The following is a 22613-nucleotide window of genomic DNA, read 5'->3' on the forward strand; positions in this document are numbered from 1 at the left end:
CGCTCCCGCAAAGACTTCGGATTCATTGCCAGACAGTCGGAGCACGACTTTGGGTCGTGGTTGTGCTCCAAGCACCAGAGGCACACGAGGTGCGGGTCTGTCACAGACATCAGTTTGTGGCAGACCTCGCAGGGCTTGAAGCCGGTCCGATGATGGGACATCTCTCGTGCACCAGGAATCAAAGACTCGAAAAAGAAGTTGACAAAAGTCCAAAAAGTTTAGTCAAAAAGTGACTAAGGGGCAAGCTCTCTCCGGTTCTGCGCTAGGTTGACGCGGAAAAAGAAAGAACTGACGTCAGCGTGCAGGGGCGGCATCTAAGTAGACACTGCAACGTCATGCCGACGACCACGACGCCGACGATGGATGCAGAGTCGAACGACACCACATTCCGACGCGCAGGGGTACTGCTGAGGAGAAAATTCTCCCGATCCAGTCTGATGCTTGAGGGGAATTCCAAGGTAAGGAATCTATAACTAATGGCCTGTTTCAGAAGTTTGTTGCACTGTCTTATACAGGAAAATTATTTTATGTGATATTAGGCATGCTCTAAATAAGGCCTCCGTTCCCTGAACCCAGATAGATTTTGTATCGATAGTGTCTGTCAAAAAGTCTAAACCATGTATAGACAGTCAGGAAATAAAAGAAGCAAATGATATCAGCTTGGTGTTTGTTGGTATATTTTTCTTAGCTGGTGTTGGTGCTAGCCTATAATAATATTAGGCTGGGTCAGATGTATCAAACCCTGAAAAATAAGCAGACTTTTGAGCAAAAGTCTTTGAACTACCTTTCGTTGGTGTTGGGCAATGTTCTCATTGTGTGTAATTATAAGCTGTGTGTGGTATACTGGCTTTATGTAAAAAATGGAGACCATAATGTTGGTAACAGAACATGTCTCAAAAATTACTAGTGCCATCATATAATTTATCATTAGAAAATGCAGCTGATCATTCTAAATCGGAAACCAAATTATGCACAGTTTCAATGTCCCAATAAACAAAGAAAGTACTAGAGGTGATGATGTCATCTGAAGACATTTTTAAACAGATGGAATTTTCAAAAATTCAGTAGAACCATATATATCATATGATACTGTGTCCCATACAATTCCTATGGGAACTGGAACCGCTGAAATGTTCACCAGGTACAAGTCTTTTAGTTCACAATGTGATGATGCATGTGGCTTAAGGACCAAGTTTACAAGTGGTACTGCAGAGCGTTCTGGGAGAAAGTGTCCATTCAGTAGTAGGAAAAATGACGGCTACCATACGAATCCCAAGTACCAGGAAAAGTAATCCATAGATGTATACAGGGAACAGCAAAGTAAGTCTTTTTCAGCCAAAGATAGAAAGCCAAAATTGGAAGCTTGAAAGGCAGGGGCGGTGTCGGCAGCTCAGGTTCACCTGGATCTGATGAGAAGTCATCATAATGCACGAAGTAGCCAGACACCATCCGGTCTATCCTTGACAGTTTAGCAGGTTTTGTGGAACTGGTGGATGACTCAATCTGCGGCACGTTTAAATAGACGTCATCAATTTTTCTAATTGAAATTTCTGTACTTGTTGACTGTACAGTTGTGGTTGTTTCAACTGTTCACGGATTCTCTTTGGAGGATGGAGTCTTCAGTTTTTATTAATGCTTCCATCTGAACTTCCTGTACAATAGCAATAGGAGTGTGACGGCTACCCAGGAGCCAACGTGGCCTACTGTTTAGGATAAGCCACATAGTGTGGTTTCATCAGATCAATGTAGACAAACATTTTGTCTCAATGACCGGCAAGGGGCGGAAGAAGGACAGTCCTTGTTCCCTCAATAGCCATGACAGGTACATGTGCTCTGTAGGGAGGCCGAAATTCTTTCTTGTCCACAATTTTCTCTCTGACCATGTCCCCAACCTTCGGGACCCAGGCAGGTCTTGCCGGTAAAGTTTTAACTTCCCCTGTGGCGGCGCATTTTACGTGGACGTCGCTTCGTAAAGCTGCAAATTATATTAGGTCCTGTAAAACATCCAAACGGTCATTGAGGTCAAATGGAGTTTCAGCTGCCACTGTGTTGACACTATTGAGGTCGGAACCCACATTCTTACCCCAAACAAGAGCTCATAAGATTTCCGACCACCTAGGGATTTTCTTGCTATGTTGTTATTAAATGCATTTTAATACATTACCTTGCTCATTTGAGGCACATAGTTTGTGGTAGGAATTTGTAGACACAAACAATTGGCATATGAAGTAGAAAAGTGAACTGGAGAAGTTGGGAAGAGAGCTGTTTCCACTGTTCTATTAGCGATAAACACACTGAGATGTCTGCCTGCTAAACACACTGAGATGTCTGCCTACCACGTTGTTCAGTGGCCTTAACACTACCCTGTCATCATTACAGAAAATCTGCTCAAGACAGGAAAATATCTAATCTCAATGTTTACCAGTGTGACTGAAATAATTACAGACTCTCTACACTCCCCATTGAGCTCTGTGACATGCATACTTACAGTGTCTGTGCATGCTTACATCTTTACACTCACAGCAAAAGAGGTTGTCGCAAGCAGTAAAACCTAAGACAATAAGTGGTAATCTCAAACTGCCCAATCTAGATTAAAAAAAGAAAAAAAAGCTATAAGCAGCTGGTCATGTCATTTTGTAGGCACGCGCACCAAGCATGCATGCACCTACAAAAAATGAAGCGATTGTGGGTGGGAGCAAGAACCACAGGAGAGAAAGAAGCATTTTGGTGGTGGCAATACCAAAAGTGGTATGCGAAGCAAAGTGAGGATAGGAGTCAACATGCAAAGGGAAAAGGAACAGTGTGGGGGATTGGGTGGGTGGAAGCAAGACAAAGGGGAGAGCAAACAGGGAGAGACAGGAATATGGGGGAGCAAACGAATGAGAGAGAGCACAATGTGGAGGGGAAAAGCTTGGGTGAAAAAGCAAAGGAGGGGTAGGATAAGCACACAAGGGCAGGGGGCACACAGGCAGTAAGGGTGGCAGACAGGGTGACACAAAAAGGGGAGACAGCAGAAAAACATACACACTTTAGTATTCATTGTTTTGTGACAATGTTGTGGTGGGCCATGGTCATTCCATTCCATTTTTCCTTTTGTATCCGCATTCATTTAGCTCCTTTCCACCAATTACTTTATACTTTTCAGAAATGGTTTGCCTTTTCTCTTCATTTTAGTTTAGACTTCATATAGGTTGTTCAAAAGAAACCATCTTGTGTGTATTTAATTTTTGAACTGATGCTTGATAGCTGATGATATCTCTATTTTTGTTTCACTCTTTTTTTTTGTATTCTTCTTTCTACTCTTTCTATCATCAATGGAGATTTCTATCTATATGCACAAATTCACACTATTACAGCTCTATTTAAAATTAAATCATTTTTCTTAAACCTTGTTATCAATACTACTGTGTTCCTCGAAGCATGGGCTCTGTACGTTATTTTAATGTATGCCACTTTTTGTCTTATATAACATTTTTCATTATTTTCTTGTCACATTTTTTCACAGACTAAACCTGTGCACGAATTTACTTTTCTCATTTGAATCACATTTTGCAAAAGTTGTCTAGTTTTCTTTTATCCATTAAGACATGAATGTTTTTCAAGTCTCTCTGCTTTAACGTATTTAAAACACAATTAATTATTGGTGCTTTAATGTCATAGCTTTTCAGTTTTCTTTCCCCTTCCCTCATTTCCGGCTAACACTATCCACCTTAACTAAGCTGCTAACTCGTACTTATCTATCTTTTCTAGTCATGTCGCCCAAATCATTCCACCTGTCTTCGTCCACATTGAAATAAAATCTGGTATCCCCCCGTATAGATTCATACAATACATTATGATCTTGTGGAGAGCCAAATTGGCTGGGCTCTCACTCAACTGAACCTCCAGTTATTCCATCCCATTTATTGGTGGGAGAACCCTTAGCTTCCGACTTCCTAGCGCGCAGCTAGCTCCACTGATGGAGATCTTTAACCAGGCAGCCCGTCAGGCACAGGACTGCCGAGTGTGAGTGGTGGTAACCCTGCCCAATTTAGGACAGGTCCATCACTACTGATTTTCCTTCCCATGCAGGTCTACGCAGACTCCAGCAGGAAAAACAAACAAGAGCAGAGGCACACGGAGAAAACCTCCTGCTTTTAAGCGTTATTGTTTTTTTTGGTCTTTTCAAACAGACTCAAATTCTCACTTCGAGAGACATATGCGGAACACAATTTAGCAGTTTACTATTTTCGATTACAGCAATATTAATATATTTGAAATGCTCATTACCTATTCTTACAATCATCTTAAATATGAATGAATCTTAGAATTTCATACCTTGATCCCTGTGTCCATGAATAATCGATACAGATTGAGTACTGGTTATTACCTTTGCTTCATACTTTGTAACATTTTTCAAGTTGCATCGTAGATTTTTTCTGATTAGTGTCTGGAAAAAAATGTTTTTGTTACTGCAGTACATTAGGCCAATTACATCTTCAGGTGAGGAATCCTGTATTCTACAAAAAGCCTGCATTGGCAGTGTGATTTTTTATTTCTTTTCTATACATAATAAACAACAGACTAAAACAAATTTAAAATCTAATTTTCCAAAACCTCTTTAAACATTAAGGGCCCGATTCACAGAACTAACTTAAGACAAAATACTAAACTTACTACCACTTTGGTATTCACAGAAGGCACTTACTCATTATGGTTATTCACAGAAGGCACTTACTCATTTCGGTATTCACAGAAGTTAGGAGTCCTAACTTTAGGACTCCTAAATGCCTTCTGTGAATACCGAAAGTCTTAAAATTAGGATTTTTCTCAGTTTAGTAGTAGTATAGTTAGGACTCCTAACTTTAGGTCTCCTAAATGCCTTCTGTGAATACCGAAAGTCTTAAAATTAAGATTTTTCTCAGTTTAGTAGTAGTAAACTTAGGACTACTAACTTTAGGACTCCTAAACTGAGAGAAATCCTAATTTTAAGACTTTCGGTATTCACAGAAGGCATTTAGGAGTCCTAAAGTTAGGAGTCCTAACTGTACTACTACTAAACTAAGAAAAATCCTAATTTTAAGACTTTCGGTATTCACAGAATGCATTTAGGGGTCCTAAAGTTAGGACTCCTAACTTCTGTGAATACCGAAATGACTAAGTGCCTTCTGTGAATACCAAAATGTGTAAGTGCCTTCTGTGAATACCAAAATGGTAGTAAGTTTAGGATTTTGTCTTAAGTTAGTTCTGTGAATCGGGCCCTAAGAATTTTTTAATGAGGGAAGCCCACCGTTGGTGCAGGAGATTCAACTAGATACCACATTTTCAGAATGTTCATGTAAAATTAATTTAAACGCAATAAATCTACATAGTTATTGCACAGTGAGCAGCTATCATGAAAATCATGCATGGATCCAGCCTAACTGGACATATGCAGGAGTTCCTTGTTTTAGACCAAGAAGGAGATGCACTGTTGTATTATGTTTGGGTTTCCAACACGGACACGATAGACTTCTTGTTTATAACAATGTGATAAAACTTTGAAAGATAAGGAAAAGTTGCTGACTTGAACTCTTGGGGGGATATTCTCAAGAACATGCAATAATCAGCGGCAAAATAGGTTAACGCAATGTTTCATATCGCCGTCTATCGCGGGAAAATAACTCTGTGTTAACGTCCTATTCACAAGACGGCGGTAACATGCAATAGATTCCCGATAACGCGTCAAATGTCCGCGATAGAATCACCGGGACGGCGATTAAAATCTATACCCGAACGTGAAAAAAGCTGTGATGGGCCCAACAGCGATAAAAATACAGCAATAAGCAGTGCCACGCCTGCAAGTCCCACAAGCCAGGCGGGAAAAAATCACTATAAAAACGGCAGCAAAAACACAAACAAAAAACATACAACTGCGAAGCACCATGGAGGTAGCCGGAGCAAGCACAGAGGACGACCAGAACCCCACAAGCCCCACGGAGGACCAGCCTGGGACCATCATTGGGGAGACAGTGACAGGAGTTGGGGGACCGGACACTGCACAACAGGACCTGAGCCAATAGCAACAGGGTGAGTAACGACCAGGGACTGGGGGGACGGGGGAGATGGGCACAATGGCACACATGCACAATTAAGCATAGCACATCTGCGGACAAACCATGTCCAAGAGTCATAACTCCGACCAAGAGCCCAATTTACCCAAGTCTGCAACATCTCAGCACTGTATAAGCACAGAAGTAAAAGGCACACATAAGAATGCGAGCACCTTAACATTGTTAATGATGTGGTACAAACTGCAACACTTTCACAACAGAACAGAGGACACAACTGCTGCCGCTTGTGTGCAGAAAATGGCCATTCGCATTTGGCATAGCAGGAAACTGTGAGATGACAATGTACAAGTACAACCTCACATCCCTGATGGTGTAGAAATGTCAACTTTCCTGCATCAAATAGGCATCTCCACACAAACAGTAACAATGTACATTGTCATGCAGACTGTTAGTAAACTTATACAATGCGTGAACATACATGTGAACACAATGTCAATATGCATCTCCCCCTTCACATTGCAGAGGGATAATCAACACCTCCTGCAGAGCAGACCCAACAACACGGCAATGATGATGAAGAGGACCTCCCCAACATCGACACCGATGCCCTCCAACAGCTCATGGACAGCTCTGGCACCCCACCCTCAGGAGCAGGGCAGCCCAGCTGCATCCAGGAGCCCCCACCCCCTGCACAGACCACACAGCAGGAAGCACCCACCACCACGGCTGTCTCCTAGGACCCCCATGACCAACACATGGCATTCCAACGCCATGTGTTAGGGTGCCAAGAGAAGATTGCTGATCAGGTGTGGGTGGGGTTCAACCTCGTTCGAGCCAAACTAGATTCCATACGTGGGTGTCTAAGTCCCAATAGGGAACACTTGCAGTCCCTAACGGATACCCGCTGTCCGCTCCATGCTCTCCAACAATCCATGGCTGACATCACTGGAGTCATGACTCTGAGCCAAGAACAACTGTCTAGTCAGAGTGGCTCCAGTGATGTCAGCCGGGAGTTGGGACACATAAGGAGAATGATGGAGAGCTTGGAGCAGATGCAGGCGGAAAGAATGTTTGCCATGGCTGCACACCAGTGAGATGTAGCTGGGATCTTCCATGCCCTGCAGATCCTCTTCATGGCATTGCCACTACAAGGCCTGGCGCGGATGAATGCTGCTGCTACCACTCCATCCACATCTCTTCTCCCTGAAGTGTCAGTGCCACACAGTGCGGAAGACATTCCACCTCCGGCTCCTGATGTGTCATTGCCACACAGTGATGCAGACAGAACACCACCACCAACATGTGCGGCACCTAACACATCAGAGGATGATGATGATGACGAATCCGGCTTTGTGCTCAGAATGAAGTGGTAGCATTCATCTCCGCAATATGGCCGGTTTCAGCTTGGTTCCGCAGTCTGCATCATGTCCTGGAATAACACCTTCCACTGTCCCCTGATACACTCAGCGACACTCACCCCGGACTTCGACATAGACTGCCATAGTTTTCTGGTTACCAATGGCACAGCAATCACACTGCGGACTGAAGTCTTCCACTTCTGCAGAACTTGTCAATCCCCAAATGACTCTGAAGTGGGGTTTGCATGGCCCTGTACTGCTCCAGCTTCAACACAACCACTGAATGTAAATAAAACATTCTAATTCACACAGATGTGTCATGGCTATGATCAATCAAGTATGTAAGTATGGATGACTGTAGGGACAGTGATTCAACAAAAAGGTACTCCCTGGGTAATGCTGTCAATGCACATGTATGGGCGTGACCTAGGTGGGAAGTGAGACACATATTGTCATTCAAATCAACACTCATCACAGTTGAAAACAGTGATGATGCGTACACTTTATTAGCATATGCGTGTCAGTAGGCGCAAGGTAAGTGCCATAACATGCAGACCAATGCAGCAGTATGTCAGAATGAGGAACTTTGCCAAGCGCCGCTGTCCGCTCTTGTGGAGTGCCTCACCTTTCACAGGTGTGTGTCAACCCGCGTTGTTGTCCACTCATGTAGTCGGAGTCCAGGTGAATGCAGCCATGTCCACTGTTGTCGTGGGATATGTGACCCATTCTCCAAGATGCAAAAAGGTGTCGGGACTTGTACAATGGGTTCAAATCAGTTGTGGCTGCAGGTACGTAGTTACTTGTCCATGAAAGCGATTGCAGCTTCGTAGGCCATCATTTCCAACATGAGGTAGTTGTCGACTTCATCAAACAGGACGGCGAGTCCATCCATTAGCAGGTCCGGACAGATGAACTGCATCCAACCCCTTTCATCAATTAGCACTACAGCCCAATAGGGGAGCGGTTCAATGAGGTATGCTATAGTATCTGTCAGGGGTGCCGGGCACATGCAATTCTGAGATTGGAGGTGCAGATGTGCTTCCGCCTGATAGTTCAGAGACAAAGGAGCTTTCATCCCTAGTGTTGGTTTGTCATCTGCTTCCATTCAGGAACTGTAAGGTGGCTTTTTGGGGGTGGGGTGGGATGTGTTCGACTTTGGGATTCATTTTTGACATGTCTTTCATGTGGCATATGAGCGGCATCACTGTGTGTTACGTTCCCTCACAGCTGCTCCTCCCCCGAGCGGTCTTGCGCTCCTTCATTACTCCGTTAGTTGCAGCCCGCCCTCCGGGTGCATGCAACATTGCAACATGGTCGCTTACGGGGGGGGGACGACTTAGCTACATGTCCAAGCTCTTACCCACTGCCTGAGGTGACATGGTTGTGTCCACTGACAACAGCACAATGTAATGTGGTAGGGCCCGGGGCCATCATTCATACATAATGACCACACGGACATTCTTGGATAGATAGTGGAACTGGCTACGAGCATGTGCGCCCGGCTCCTTTTTATTACCAGGATCACATATCCAGTGACGCCTGTGCTGGATGGGTGTGGGGTAGATGTGAGCCAGCCCTCAGGGAGTGGTTGGTGCTGCCAACAACTTGAACATTGATCACTATTAAAGCGGAAACAGGGAGGAGCCTAGCGCGCATCCAAGATGGTCGCGTGAGCACAGGGCTCCCCGGACCCTTTCTGCTCCTCGGAATAAATCCTGAGACTATCCTGAGTTGGTGTATGGAATCTGAGAGAAGAAGACCAGCTGACTATATAGCTCTTTCCAAAATTCTAATCGGACCTGGGAATCCTGAGTTATCGTCGCCGGAACTTTTGGGACCCACCCGACGGAGGAGGCCGGGGTGGAGGTGATCCGTGGGGCCGGGCTGCAATTGAACAACAGCGGCCTCAGCGCGGTGCCAGTCACCGATTCAGCACTTTCGGTTTCGATTTTGGCCTTCAGGAGATCAGCTGGCGTGCGTGCTCAAGGTGGCGGGGTGCCTCTTGGGCCTCTGCCCGAGGTTTGCTTCCATCTGCTACGGACGGGTCTGACGCCTCCGACCCCTACACCGACAGTTTGTGATCCTTTCTCTGGCACCCGTGCACCCCTTGATCGGAGGTCCCATTGAGTGACGGCGCTCACATGGCGGGCAAAGGGGGACCGGAGGGGCGCAAGACCAAGGCCTCACTACGCGGGGGAGCGGTCCAGAGCAACAACATGGACCGCTATACCCAGGGCAGGGGGTCCCCTGGCGCTGCTGGCCTCTCCCCGGATGCTGCGGGGGGAGGCACGACCGTCGCTGCGGAACCTTCCCTACAGGACATTATGGGCGCCATCGAGGGCATCAGGGAAACTATCGCGACGCAATATGAGGCCCTGGCCCGTAAGATCGACACTGTCGCGATCGACGTCACCTTGATTCGGGCCGACCTCTCTAAAACCAACGAGAAGGTCCAGGCCCTTGATACACGGACCTCCACCTTGGGTGCGGAGGTGTCGGATCTGCGGGCCGCGCTTGGGGACATTAGAGTGGTCAACGACCACATGGCCCGGCGGCTTGAGGACTTCGAGGGACGGGCCCGACGCAACAATATCCGTATCATTGGGGTACCGGAGTCCTCCGACAGCCGCCCGGTGGACCTCGTGGTCGAGGAACTTATCCTGCAGCAGCTGTCCCCTGTTGGCCTAAGTAAATTCTTCGCTGTGGAGCGGGCCCATCGGGTTCCTGGCGGCCGGCCGCGGCCGGGGGCCCCCCCGAGGCCTATCGTGGCTAAACTGTTCCACTACAGGGACCGCGATGCTATTCTGCAGGCTTCACGGACCCGTGGCCCGGTCCGCTACGAGAACTCGATCGTCAACTTTTACCCGGACTTCACGCAACTGGTCCAGAAACAGCGGATGGGATTCCAGGGGGTGAAGCGCCGTCTCCGCGAGCTAGGCCTGAAGTATTCGATGCTCTACCCGGCGAAACTTCGAGTGGAGCATGGAGAGCGGACAGTCTTTTTTGACACTCCTGTGGCCGCAAGTGACTGGCTGGACTCGCTGCCGGACGGGGGTGGCCGGCCCGGGCCCTCTGGGGGCACCGCAGGTGACGGGTCCCCTTAGACTGACCTTTGGTCCTTGCTTTTGCGTTTTTGCACTGTACAGTTGGGTCTTACTTCTTTTGCATACTGTGTTTTACCAGGACCCGTGAGGGGTGCGGGCGGGTTCGGGTCCCTTTCCTCCTCCGGGGTCTTTTTGTAGAATGGGGTTAGCGGGGCGACAGGCACACTGCAAGTTGGGGGGGGGCTTAGGCCCGCAGGGGTGCAGGGTGGGGGGCGGTGGACTTGGGGTGGGGTTGGGGGGGAAGAGGGGTTGTTTAGTTGTGTGTTTTTTGTTTACAGGGCGAGGAATTGATTTTTATCCATATTTGGGAGCGGTGCGGCGGGCTGGGGGCTTCTTGCTCTATTGGAGGGGATGGGGGGAGACGGGTTGAGGCTTATGTCGTGGAACGTCAATGGGTTGGGGGACCGTATTAAGCGGGGTGTTGTACTGCAATATTTGCGCCGTTTGACTCCTGATGTGGTGTTTCTCCAGGAGACGCATTTGGTCGGCAGTGTCTGCCATGCGATGCACAGAGGGGGATACCGCCTCGTAGCCCATTCTGGTTTCACAACTGGCTCCAGGGGGGTGGGCATTCTCCTGCGAACCTCCCTTCCGGTGGAGATCACGAGGATAGTCTCGGATGACAGAGGGCGCTATGTGTGTCTGATTGGGAGGTGGGAGGGGCAGCCCCTTACCCTGGTTTCAGTCTACGTCCCCCCGGGCCTCCAGAACTCCACCTTTGCTGATTTGGGTCGAATGCTGCTTGACCTCCCGGACGGCCTCCTGCTCATGGGCGGGGACTTTAATTCTGTGGTTTCGGGTGAACTGGATCGTCACCCACCGAGGACCCTCCCCGCTGCCCAGTCATGGCTGGGTGGGATGTTGGAGACCTTCGGCTTGGTGGATAGTTGGAGACTACTGCATCCGACCCAGTGCCAGTTCACTTTTCATTCGGGGGCGCATGGGAGTCTCTCCAGGTTAGACTACTTCCTTATGCCAGCGGCGCAGACTGGTCGGATTCGAGAGGTCAGACACCTGGCGCGTGGTATCTCCGACCATTCTCCGCTGTGGCTTCTCTTTGACACCGGGCCGCGGTCCGCAGGGCGGATAGCTCCCATTAACCCCTGGTACCTGCGGGACCCTGTGACTCGTGACAGCCTGGTTAAGGCCATGGACCAATACTTCAGTGAAAACGAGGGGTCGGTGTCGTCTGCGTTGTCCCTTTGGGAAGCCTTTAAAACTGTTATACGCGGACACGCCCTCGCCCAGATAGTGGTGGCCAAGAAGGTTAGGAGCGAGGCGGTGGTGAAGCTGGAGACTGACGTCTCGGGGCTGGAGTCGGCCTTGGAGGCGAATATTACTCCGGACGGGCTACATGCCCTTAGCCTGAAACAGTTCGAATATAGGTCCCTGGTCACTGACGCGGCCCAAACTATGTATAGGGAGCAGCAGGGCCGATTGTATGACGCGGGGGACAAGGCGGGAAAGTTGATTGCGTGGCTGGACAAAAAGGAGAGAGTGAATCGCGTGGTCCCCGAGTTGCGTGCTGCGGATGGTGGGTGTGTGACTGAACCGGATGAGATTGTGGAATGCTTCGCTGACCACCTCCGGGCGGTGTACTCCCCGGTGACTGACAGGGACGAAGATGACTCTCGCCTCCTATTGAGAGATATTGCTCTGCCCGGCCTGTCCGTTGAGGACCGGGAGCGGCTGGACGCCCCCTTATCGTCGGATGAAATAGCGACCGCGATTCGTTCCCTTCGCTCGGGCAAGGCTATGGGTCCTAACGGTCTGCCCATTGAACTATACAAATTGCGTCCTGATAAGCTTGCGCCCTTCCTCGGCCGCATGTTCCGCGACTCTCTTGCGGCGGGTTCCCTTCCGGCCGACCAGCGCCTGGCCACTATAGTCGTTCTCCCCAAGGAGGGCAAGCCGCGTGACCGCTGTACCTCTTACCGGCCTATTTCACTGCTCAATGCAGAGCCTAAAATCCTGGCGAAAGTCCTGGCCAATCGATTGTTGAGTGTCGTGTGCGACCTTATTCATCCGGACCAATGCGGCTTCATCCCGCACCGCAACACCGCTCTTAACTTGCGGCGTCTGCACGGGGTCCTCGCCAGGGCGGAGCTCCTCACCGAGCCGGCCGTGCTGGTCTCTTTGGATGCCACGATGGCATTTGACACTATTGAGTGGCCATTCCTCTGGGCCGTCTTGGATAAATTCGGCTTTGGGGAGGGATTTATTGGCTGGGTGAGGCTCCTTTACACGGGACCCATGGCTCAAGTGGTGGTGAATGGGCGGGTCTCTCGGCCCTTTGCCCTCGGCAGGGGCACGAGGCAGGGGTGCCCGTTGTCCCCGTTGCTTTTTGCTCTCGCCCTGGAGCCACTCGCTGCCTGGCTCCGTTGGGAGCCCTCGCTTAGAGGGATCCGGTGGGGCCCGGGCTTTGAAGATCGGGTCTCGCTGTATGCGGACGACATTCTCCTGTACCTCACCTCACCGCGGCAGTCACTCAACGTCCTCTTTGACGTTCTGACCTCCTTTGGGAACAATTCGGGTCTCACGATCAATTGGTCTAAATCCTGCGTTTATCCCATCGCTGGTGGTCCTCCTCTCCTGCCGCCTCGGCTCCCGATTCAAATATCTCTGAGCGGCTTTAAGTACCTGGGGATATACGTTTCGCTGGACCCGGTGGCTCGCTACGAGCAGAATCTTCTGCGTCCACTTCGGCGGCTGCGGGAGGACACGGCCCGGTGGTGCAGGCTGCCCCTGTCCCCGCTGGGTCGGGCCGCGCTGTTTAAAATGATGTCCCTTCCCAGGTTCCTCTATGCACTCCAGAACTCCTTTGACGTTATCCCAGTGGCCTACTTTCGGGAGGTGGAGAGCCTGCAGAGGAGACTGGTGTGGAACGGCCGGGCGCGTATTGCTCTTGCCAAGCTCACTCTCCCCTGGTATGACGGGGGCATCGCGCTTCCTGACATTCGCAGGTACTATTGGGCCTCGCAGCTATCTGCCATTAACCACGCCACGTATGCGCCCGGCTTGAATCCGGCGTATGAGATGGACAAGTTCCTGCTTCCCGGCGGGAACTACAACAGGGCACTTTATTCCCGCCTGGCGGACCGGACCCTTACGGGTCCTACTAAGATTGCTGTGCGGACCTGGAGGGCTGCCACTGCGGCCACGGGCTGGAGTGAGCGAATGACATGTGCTACTCCCTTGTTTGCCTCCGACCGCCTGGGCAGCTTGTGGACCACCAAGGGGTTTGACCAGTGGGACACGATTGGTATCAGTAAAGTGGGAGACCTGTGGCACAAGGGCGCGGTCAAGACTTTCGCGGTGCTCCAGGCCGAATACGAGCTGACCGACAGGGAGTTCTTCCGCTACGCCCAGGTTCGACACGCCCTGCTCTCGGTCTTCGGGGAGGGGACCACGGTCCCTGTTTCCTCGCCCCTCGAGGACCGCGTACTTGACGGACATGTCCCTGATAGTACTATTTCTTTAATTTATAAAAAATTGATTAATCACCGGGCGGATCTCCTGGTGCGCCTTCGGGAGGCTTGGACTGGGGATGGGGTCGAATTGGATGACGAAGACTGGCAGTCTGCACTGTCGTCCCCCAAGGAGGTTGCCATTCCGGCTCGTCTCCGGTTGGTACAGCTCAAGATTCTCCATCGGGTGTATGTTACGGGTCCGCGCTTGGTCGCGATGGGATTTTCCGACGACGGGCTCTGTAAACGAGGCTCCGGGCTCAGCGCCACCTTTCTTCATATCCTTTGGGAGTGTCGCGAGGTGGCGGACTATTGGCGCCGGGTCCACACGGTTATGGGACAGGTCACCGGGGTTGTACTGCTGCCGGAGGTGCGTCGCTGTGTCCTGAATGTGTGGGAGCCCAATGACTACAACGCGGCTCAGACTCGGTGGGCGGCCCTAGGGAACATGATTGCCAAGAGGGATATAGCGCAACTTTGGGGCGCTCAACGGCCGCCCACCGTGTCAGTATGGAAGGAGAATATGGACTGGTGTATGTTTCGGGAGAAGACAGTGTATGTGGCCCGTGGCAAGCCGGGGGCATGGGGTAGAATTTGGGGCCAATGGAATGCGTATCGCGGAGGCATCTGTACGCCCCCCCTGGTAGACACTGATATCGCCATGTCCCCCTGACCCTCGACGGTTCCTGGCGCTTTTTGTACCAACTACATAGGGACGTTCATCTTCCTTGACCCTCCTTTCCCCCCCCCCCTCCGTCCCCGGCCTCCCGGTACTCCTCTCTTTAGCGGATTGTTCAAATGTTCTGACTGGAGTTTCCCGGGGGGAGCCTGAACCGCACTGGTACCCCTCGTAACTCGCCTTTTGTTTTTATTGTTTTTCTTTTGTTTCTGTTACTGTTGGACTGACGCTTGCTGTTCTTCGAGAACTATCTTGAGCCACTGCGGGGCAGTGCCCTGGGAACGGATTGCAACTTTGATATGTGTATATTTCCTTATGTACCTAGCGGCCGGCCCGGGTGGTTGTAGGCCCATACTTGTGACCGAATTGTTGCTCAATAAAAACTTTTTCAAAAAAAAAAAAAAAAAAAAAAAAAAAAAAAAAAAGCGGAAACAGAAAACACTAATATAACACAAACAACTGCGAAGCATCATGGAAGTAGCCGGAGCAAACACAGAGGTCACCCAATATTCAATCAGTAGGGGCCATGGCTTGTGGTGCACTGAGGTAGGGGCACCAGAGCTGAGCGTGCTCATGTGAAGAAATTGTCAATGATTGTGTCCCTTCGGGATATTCCTGCTGCAGCTGCAGTGGGGTGTGTTACACCTGCCTCATCTTCATCATCGTCGTCCCAGGTCTTCCACACTGTCTGAGGTGACATTGGCGCGTCCGCAGTCCACAGCACGTAACTCAATCAAGAAAGGGTCCATGAGTTGTGGTGCACAGATTTAGTGGCACCTGTGGCTCTCAGCGGGTGCGCAGCCTGCGATGATGCATCGTCCGTGAAGGTAAGGAATGGATCTGATGTGTGTGAGCCCTGCTGACCGCAGTGTAGGCCGGAGGCAGAGGTCAGCAGGGGCCCACAGCCACGTGGCGTTGACTTGTGGTGCACAGAGTTAGTGGCACCTGTGGCGCTCAGGGGGTGTGCAGCCTGCGATGATGCAAGGTCCGGGCGGGCTGCACTGGTAGCAATGTCTGTTGCCTACTGGACTGAGTCATCTGCAATCGCGACTCGATCTGAATTGTGAGCCCTGCTGACCGTAGTGTATGCCAGAGGCAGAGGTCAGCAGGGGCCCACAGCCACGGGGCGTTGACTTGTGGTGCACAGAGTTAGTGGCACCTGTGGCACTCAGGGGGTGCGCAGCCTGCGATGATGCATCATCCGGGCGGGCCGCACTGGTAGCAATGTCTTTTGCCTACTGAATTCTGCCTCAAAAAGGCCACGTGGCATTGACTTGTGGTGCACAGAGTTAGTTGCACCTGTGGAGCTCAGGGGGTATGCAGCCTGCGATGATGCGTGGTCCGGGGGGCCGCATTGGTAGCAATGTCTGTTGCCTACTGAACTGCGTCATCTGCAATCGCGACTCGATCTGAATTGTGAGCCCTGCTGACCACAGTGTAGGTAAACGGCAGTAGTCAGCACAGACATAACTGCGCGGTGCTGTGCCGCTGGGTCTGTGTGTCGCAGATGCCAGTGATCGGCTGAGGAGGCCGGCGGTCATGCTGGCGGCCTCGTGGCAGGGTGAGGGGCGCCGCCCTGGCAGACGCGTTGGCCATCCCGAAAGTGAACCACGCCCAGAGCCCCGGCCTATTTATTCACACTCCTACGCTGGACTGGCGTATGCCAGACCAGCCCACTCCCCTTACAGGCGTGACGACACAGCTACATGACCGAGGTCTTCCCCACTACCTGAGGTAACATGGTTACATCCACTGTCCACAACACTACAAACACTAGCAGTATATGTCCACATGGACAGGTCTGTGCTCTGCATACTGAGGTCTGTCCAGCACATCACCGCTACACTTGGCATTGTGTGCATTCTTATTCATGGGTGACTTGCCTCCTTCACACATACTTGGTTCCCACCTCTCTCCACATTCTGCAATTGTGTTGCTGGGAGCCATACCGTTTTCGGAAGGTCAGCTGTCTTGTTCTGTGCTGCCTCGGTGGTAGTCTGGGGGGTATGGGGGGATCCGGGGGGGGTGGCGGTGGGTGTTGTGGCCCTCTTGGGTCTCCGAGCTGCATGATCAGTGGCTCAATGACATGTGTTGGATTTCAGATGTGGCTCTGGTCTGAGCTTCCTTTCATACTGCAGGTAGTCATCCTGCTTTACACCAGTAAAAGGCAGGTGTTAATTCCCTGCTGCTAACGCGCCTTATCGCCTGTTTTTGGAACGCATCGCAGATTTGGCTGGTCGTTGAGAATATCGCAAAGTTGTGTTTTCGTGTTTTTGCACGGGAACGCCTACTCTGCATATCATTAGCGTTAGTTGTTGCTCTAATCCGTGGCGATGTTTTTTGCACAAGCGATCGCTGGATAACTGGCGATATCAGCAGTTTGTACCAGCTTGAGAATGGCGCGATAATTCTTTTGCCACTTTTGATGCGCTAAAGTGCCGATAACATGGTGATAAGTCCTTGAGAATATGCCACTTAGTTCTTCACCCTCTGTATTAATAAAAGGTAGCATATCTACGCTTATGTGTGAGATCCCATTACACAATTTCTTGTTATGTTTTTCAATCAACCAATGAACCAAATTTAAAAAAAGGCAAAGGAAAAAGCAGCTCTTGCTGTTTATTTAATTATGCAAAATACAAGTTAAACAATATTTATATAAAAACAGTGAAGTCAGTGAAAAAGAAAAGTGGATAATGGCTCCCTAATGAAATACATTTCACTATGTGTAAAATTACACTGCGCCTTTAAGAACCATGAAAGTCTGCCCTATCCAGTCATGGTGAGAAGGATTTCAGTGGGGCATTTCTTTTTTTGGGAGCCATAGGGAAGATATATATATATATATATATGCAAAATCCATTTCAAAATCTGTGGTCCAAAAAGTGAGGAGGAGGGTAGGCGTCTACTAGTTCATAGAGGATACCCATGGTGAAGAACTAGGATTTTTAAGTAGGTAACATCTCTTCCTTCACCATAGGATTCCTCTGGGATAGTCCAAAAATGTAGAATAGAGATAGATAACCCAAACTTAAAAGCTCAATCAGGCCCGAAATGCAAGTATTTGTCAAATAGATTTCAAAGAAGCCTAACCCACCACAGTATCTATCGAAACCATACAGATGTTTTGGCAAATGTATGGAATGGTTTACAAGTAGCACTTTTTCAAATGTCGGAAATGGGGACATTCCTCATCAGAGGCTAATCAGGTAAGAATCAATAAGCTTTGTTGGGGTTTGTTAAGAGGAGGTTAGTCAAGTTTAGCCAGCACCATCATTTATAAAGAGTTGTTTGTCTATCAGAATCTCTTTGGTCTTACCCAAGCCCTACCCAAATAATAGCCTCAAGCCCTCTTAATAAGGGAGCATGCAAACATGTCTCTGCCGGTGTAGTAGGGTTTGGGAAAGAAAATATGGCAAATAGTTTAATTATTGAGAAAACCAGAAACAACTTAAAAAAGAAAAGAAGGATGAGTTCTTAATGATACCCAGTTCATCAGTACAGAGAATCTGAAAATCACTTACTTGCCTGGCTAAAGAATTAGCCAATAAAAAAGTAATCTTCCGTTCAAAATAGGTGCTGTAAATCGGTCTTGTGCATTGGTTAAAAAGAGAGACCCATCAACTTGCAGAGAAGTTTTTTTAACTGAAGGTAACACTTTCCTAAGGCCCTACACGAAATCCTTAATCACTTCTATAACTAAGAAATATTCCCGGGAAGGAGACTTAAAATAAGGAGTGGTATGGCAGCCAAATACACTTTAATAAAAATAGACTGAAAACACACTTTGCCAGGTAAAGAAAATAAAGTAGAACCATCTCTCCTGGAGCATTCTAAGCTCTTATTTTTAGTGATACTTCATGAGCAGAACCTATTCCACTTGAATGCATATTAAGAGCTGGGAACAATGTCCCACCTCCCTTAGGATGGCCATGCAGTCATCAGGTAACTTGAAGTGACTACCATTTGATATTTGGGATAGCCATCTATAGGTAAGCAGAGAGGCTCTTTTTTTAATTTTATTTTGACATTTTAAGACAAAGGAAACATACAGCTGTATTACAAGGAGCGCCATTGCGCACACAGATCAACATGGGCGATACATAGAAGGCCGGAAGGATGCAACGACACCACACTCCATGCAGGGGTGGCGTGGACAGCAATACAAACCCAGTGTAAAACATTATCTATAATACGGAATCAAAGAGGCCATTGCAAGGGGTACCGACCTTTTTGGGGGGGGGGGAGGGGGGAGCTCCCACACCATACTTCTCACATCAACACACCCTCACGCCAGCCCGAAAGGAGACCCACAACCTAAGCGCAAACAGTAACAGCCCACCCCGGAAGCATTCTCGGGCGGCTACCCTCCAGGCGCCACAATTCCCAGTACGAGCTCACTCAGCAGCCTGACTGTCATCCGGGGCCGTCGTCCCAGCAAGGAGATAACATTGTAGCGGGGCCCATATATCAGCGGGCCGCGACGTGGGCGGCATAAGCTCAGAGTACGTACGGATCTGATCTTGACAGTAAACAAGATCTCGCACCCAGTCCTTGAATTTTGGGGCCCTGCCCCTGCCCCAGCGACACGCCACTCTCCGTTTCGCAAGCAGAAAGGCAAGCGCGATGAATTTGCGGTGCGCCGCCTGTATAGGCTCTACATAGCCCAAAAGGGCCAGGAGAGGGGAGGGCAACAATACTGTATTGATCATCTTTGAGAGCGCCTCAAACACCTGGCACCAATAGCGGTGAACTGCATCACACGTCCACGCCAGGTGAAGGAAGTCCGCACCTGGAGCCCGGCATCTGTCGCAACTATCATCTTCACGAAGCCGATATCTGTGAAGTCTGGCAGGCGTGTAGTAGAGCCTATGAAGGTATTTGTAATGGATAATCCTGAGGCGGCTACTGGAGGAGACGCGGTCCGTCTGCATCAGGCAGAATTGCCACTGTTTATCCGTCAACGGGGCCTGAAGCTCTCGGTCCCACTTTTCCCTGGCTGCCAACTGCGGCGCCTGTGTGGAGGAGTGGACCGATCGGTATATTTTGGAGACGAGCTTAGCTGGAGTGTCATCGCTCAGTATACGATGCAGCGGAGCCAAATGCGGGGGTTCCTGGGGGAAGCAGGGCATAAGGGCTCTCAGCCCCTGCCGGAGGCGGAGGTATAGAAAAACATCGAGGGGAGTAGGCTGGATGCTGGCATACATGTGCTCCATGGACCGGAACGTGCCGTTGTGGTACAGGTCGCCCCATGTCTTCACGTGAATAGCATGAAGCAATTTTCGGAAACCCGCCTCCTGCAGCAGGGGCATGCTTGGGTGGTAAACAAGCGGCAGGAGTGGCGCGTACACCATATCCAGCTCTAGAGTGGCAGCCAACCTAGTCCACGCAGTCACCGTACTGATCAATGTCGTGGGCGTCTTATCTCTGCCTGTCACCGGTATGTACAACGCGCCGTCTATGGGAATGGGGTGTGCCAACCAGTGTTCAGCCGCTAGTTGCGGCATATAGCGAGGCTGCCGCATCCAAAAGTAAGCATAGTGCGCCTGGCCTGCCTGATAGTAGAGCTCAAAGTTGGGAATGCCAAAACCACCCTGCTCAAAGGGCCTAATCAGAATTTCCCACTGGAGCCGGGGTGACTTACCGCCCCAGACTAATTTAATAAGTTCCGAGCGGAGTTGTCGAAAAAAAAAGGCACCAGGATAAAAGGGAATATTCAAAAAGAGGTACAGCAGCTGCGGCAAGATTACCATCTTAATCAATGAGGACCTGCCAGCCATTGAAAGGGGTAAAGTGATCCATCGAGTGATGGAATCCGTAATGCGGGACAGTGCCGCCCCATAGTTAGCCCTCATGAGTTCATCTCTGTTTTTTTCAATGCGGATGCCCAGGTATTTAAAGTCCCCTTCACACCAGGCAAGGGGGAAGTCAGGCACAAATCGCCCAGTGGAGGCCGTCAGGGGAAACAAACAAGACTTGCTCCAGTTGATCTGGATACCGGAAATCATGGCAAATCGAATGAATTCACGGAGGATCGGGTTAAGATTTTCCTTCGGCTCCCGCACATAGAGGGTGATATCGTCGGCATACATGGATATTAGTATCTGCCTCTGGAAGCACCGCAATGCCCTGTCACGATGGTGTTGCCGCAGTTTGGCCGCCAGAGGCTCCATGGCCAGAGCAAATAGTAGGGGCGAAAGGGGGCAGCCCTGTCTGGTGCCCCTGGTAATAGGGAAGGCAGAGGACAACCGACCATTCACTAATACTTTGGCCATAGGGGCAGTATATAATAACTTAATCCATGAGATGAATACGGCCGGGAATCCCATGCGCCCCAAAACTTGGAACAGATAGTCCCATTCAAGGGAGTCGAAGGCTTTCGTGGCATCCAGGAACACGGCGGCCATGGGCAGATCATCATGCACAGAGTTAAGGATCGAGAAGAAAGTGCGCAGATTATGAGTCGTAGCCCTACCTGGCACAAAACCGGCCTGGTCGGGCAATATCAGGTTGGGGAGTAACAGATTGATGCGATTGGCGATGAGCTTGGCTAAAATTTTTACATCACAATTAAGGAGGGAGAGGTCTGTAGGAGTCGCAGTCACTGGCCTCCTTCCCCGGTTTAAGGAGCTACGTGATGAGGGCCATGCGCATCGATGGGGGGAGATGACCCACCTCCAATGCATCCTCGTAGACTTCTCTCAACACTGGGGCCATAAAGTCAATATAAGTTTTGTAAAATTCAATGGGTATCCCGTCGAGTCCGGCGGTTTTGCCCGACCTCATCTGCATAATGGCCTCCCTCACCTCGTCTAACTCAAAGGGGGAGCTCAGAAATTCCCTTTGAGCATCACTAAGCCACCCCAGGGACACGTCGTCAAGGTAATCAGGTAGTTGGAGCTCCCCAACCCTAGTCGACGCATACAGCACACTATAGTGGGTCACAAATGCGTTGAGGATATGCGCGGTATCTCTGTACCGTGTGCCGTCCGCCCCGACAATCTCCATGATCGTATTAGGCGGTCGTGCTAGCCTCATTGTCGCAGCCAGGGCTTTCCCCGGCCTCTCACCCTCACCATAACTCCGGGCAACCCAGTACTTGCCTCTAAAGTTGGCCTCCCGGGCGGCCTCCGCAGTATACTCAGAGATTTTGTCCCGAATACTCGCCAACTTGGCATCATCAGGGCTGGCCGCCAGCGACGTCTCTAGCGTCCGAAGGTCAGCCTCCAAGGTGCGCAGGCGCGCCATAATGCTCTTCAGGACACCTGACCCCTTGGCAATGCACATACCCCACAGGGTCACTTTGAAAGCGTCCCAGATAGTCTCCACTTCCTGCACAGAGTCCTTGTTGCGCTCAAAGAAAGCCAGGCATTCCTCCCGTAGCTCCTCTTGAAAAAGGGTATCGAGGAGCATCAGGGGCTGCAGACGCCAGGCCGCCAGAGGGGGGCCTAGTTCCGCCGCCCTCAGTGTGACCCACACCGGCGCGTGATCCGAGAAGGTTCGCGGAAGGTGTCGCGCTCCAACCAGCGCCACATGAAATTGTGGGGTCAGGAGGACGTAATCGAGCCTGGCCCAGGAACGCGCCTGCGCCGTGAAGTGAGTACCCTCGTGGCCATCCGCATGGAGGTGTCTCCATGTGTCAATCAGCCTGTGCTCCGCAATGATGTCCAGAAGTGCCTCCCGGGATCGCGTATAATGATGCGAGGCAGGGTGGGACCTGTCAAGCGCCGGGGCAAGCGTGACGTTGAAATCTCCCCCCCATATGAGGTGCTGCGTACCCACACCCATTATATCCGCACCGAGGTCAACGAAGGAGGCAGGGTCGTCCACGTTGGGACCATAGCAGCAGGCCAGAGTAACCATCCTATGTCCCAGCCTCCCCCACATCAGGCAGTATCGGCCCTGGGCATCGCTTTTCGTACCCGCCAGAACGAAGGGGGTGTTCCGTTTAACTAATATAGCTACACCTCGAG

The 22613-nt window shown here is 50.3% G+C and overlaps 1 protein-coding gene across 3 annotated transcripts in view; it reads right to left on the reverse strand.

Annotated features, from left to right (window-relative positions):
• Positions 1 to 22613, reverse strand: part of LOC146805541 (ATP-binding cassette sub-family C member 5-like) — a 1766780-nt gene that overhangs the window by 668317 nt on the left and 1075850 nt on the right. For all 3 annotated transcript variants that reach the window (XM_085622799.1, XM_085622798.1, XM_085622800.1), the window contains one exon: positions 4318 to 4429. In XM_085622799.1, the coding sequence (XP_085478925.1) occupies positions 4318 to 4429 (112 nt within the window). The remainder of the gene's footprint in view (positions 1 to 4317; positions 4430 to 22613) is intronic.

This window comes from Triturus cristatus, chromosome 8, assembly GCF_964204655.1.
Source record: "Triturus cristatus chromosome 8, aTriCri1.1, whole genome shotgun sequence".
In the NCBI taxonomy this organism is placed as follows: domain Eukaryota; kingdom Metazoa; phylum Chordata; class Amphibia; order Caudata; family Salamandridae; genus Triturus; species Triturus cristatus.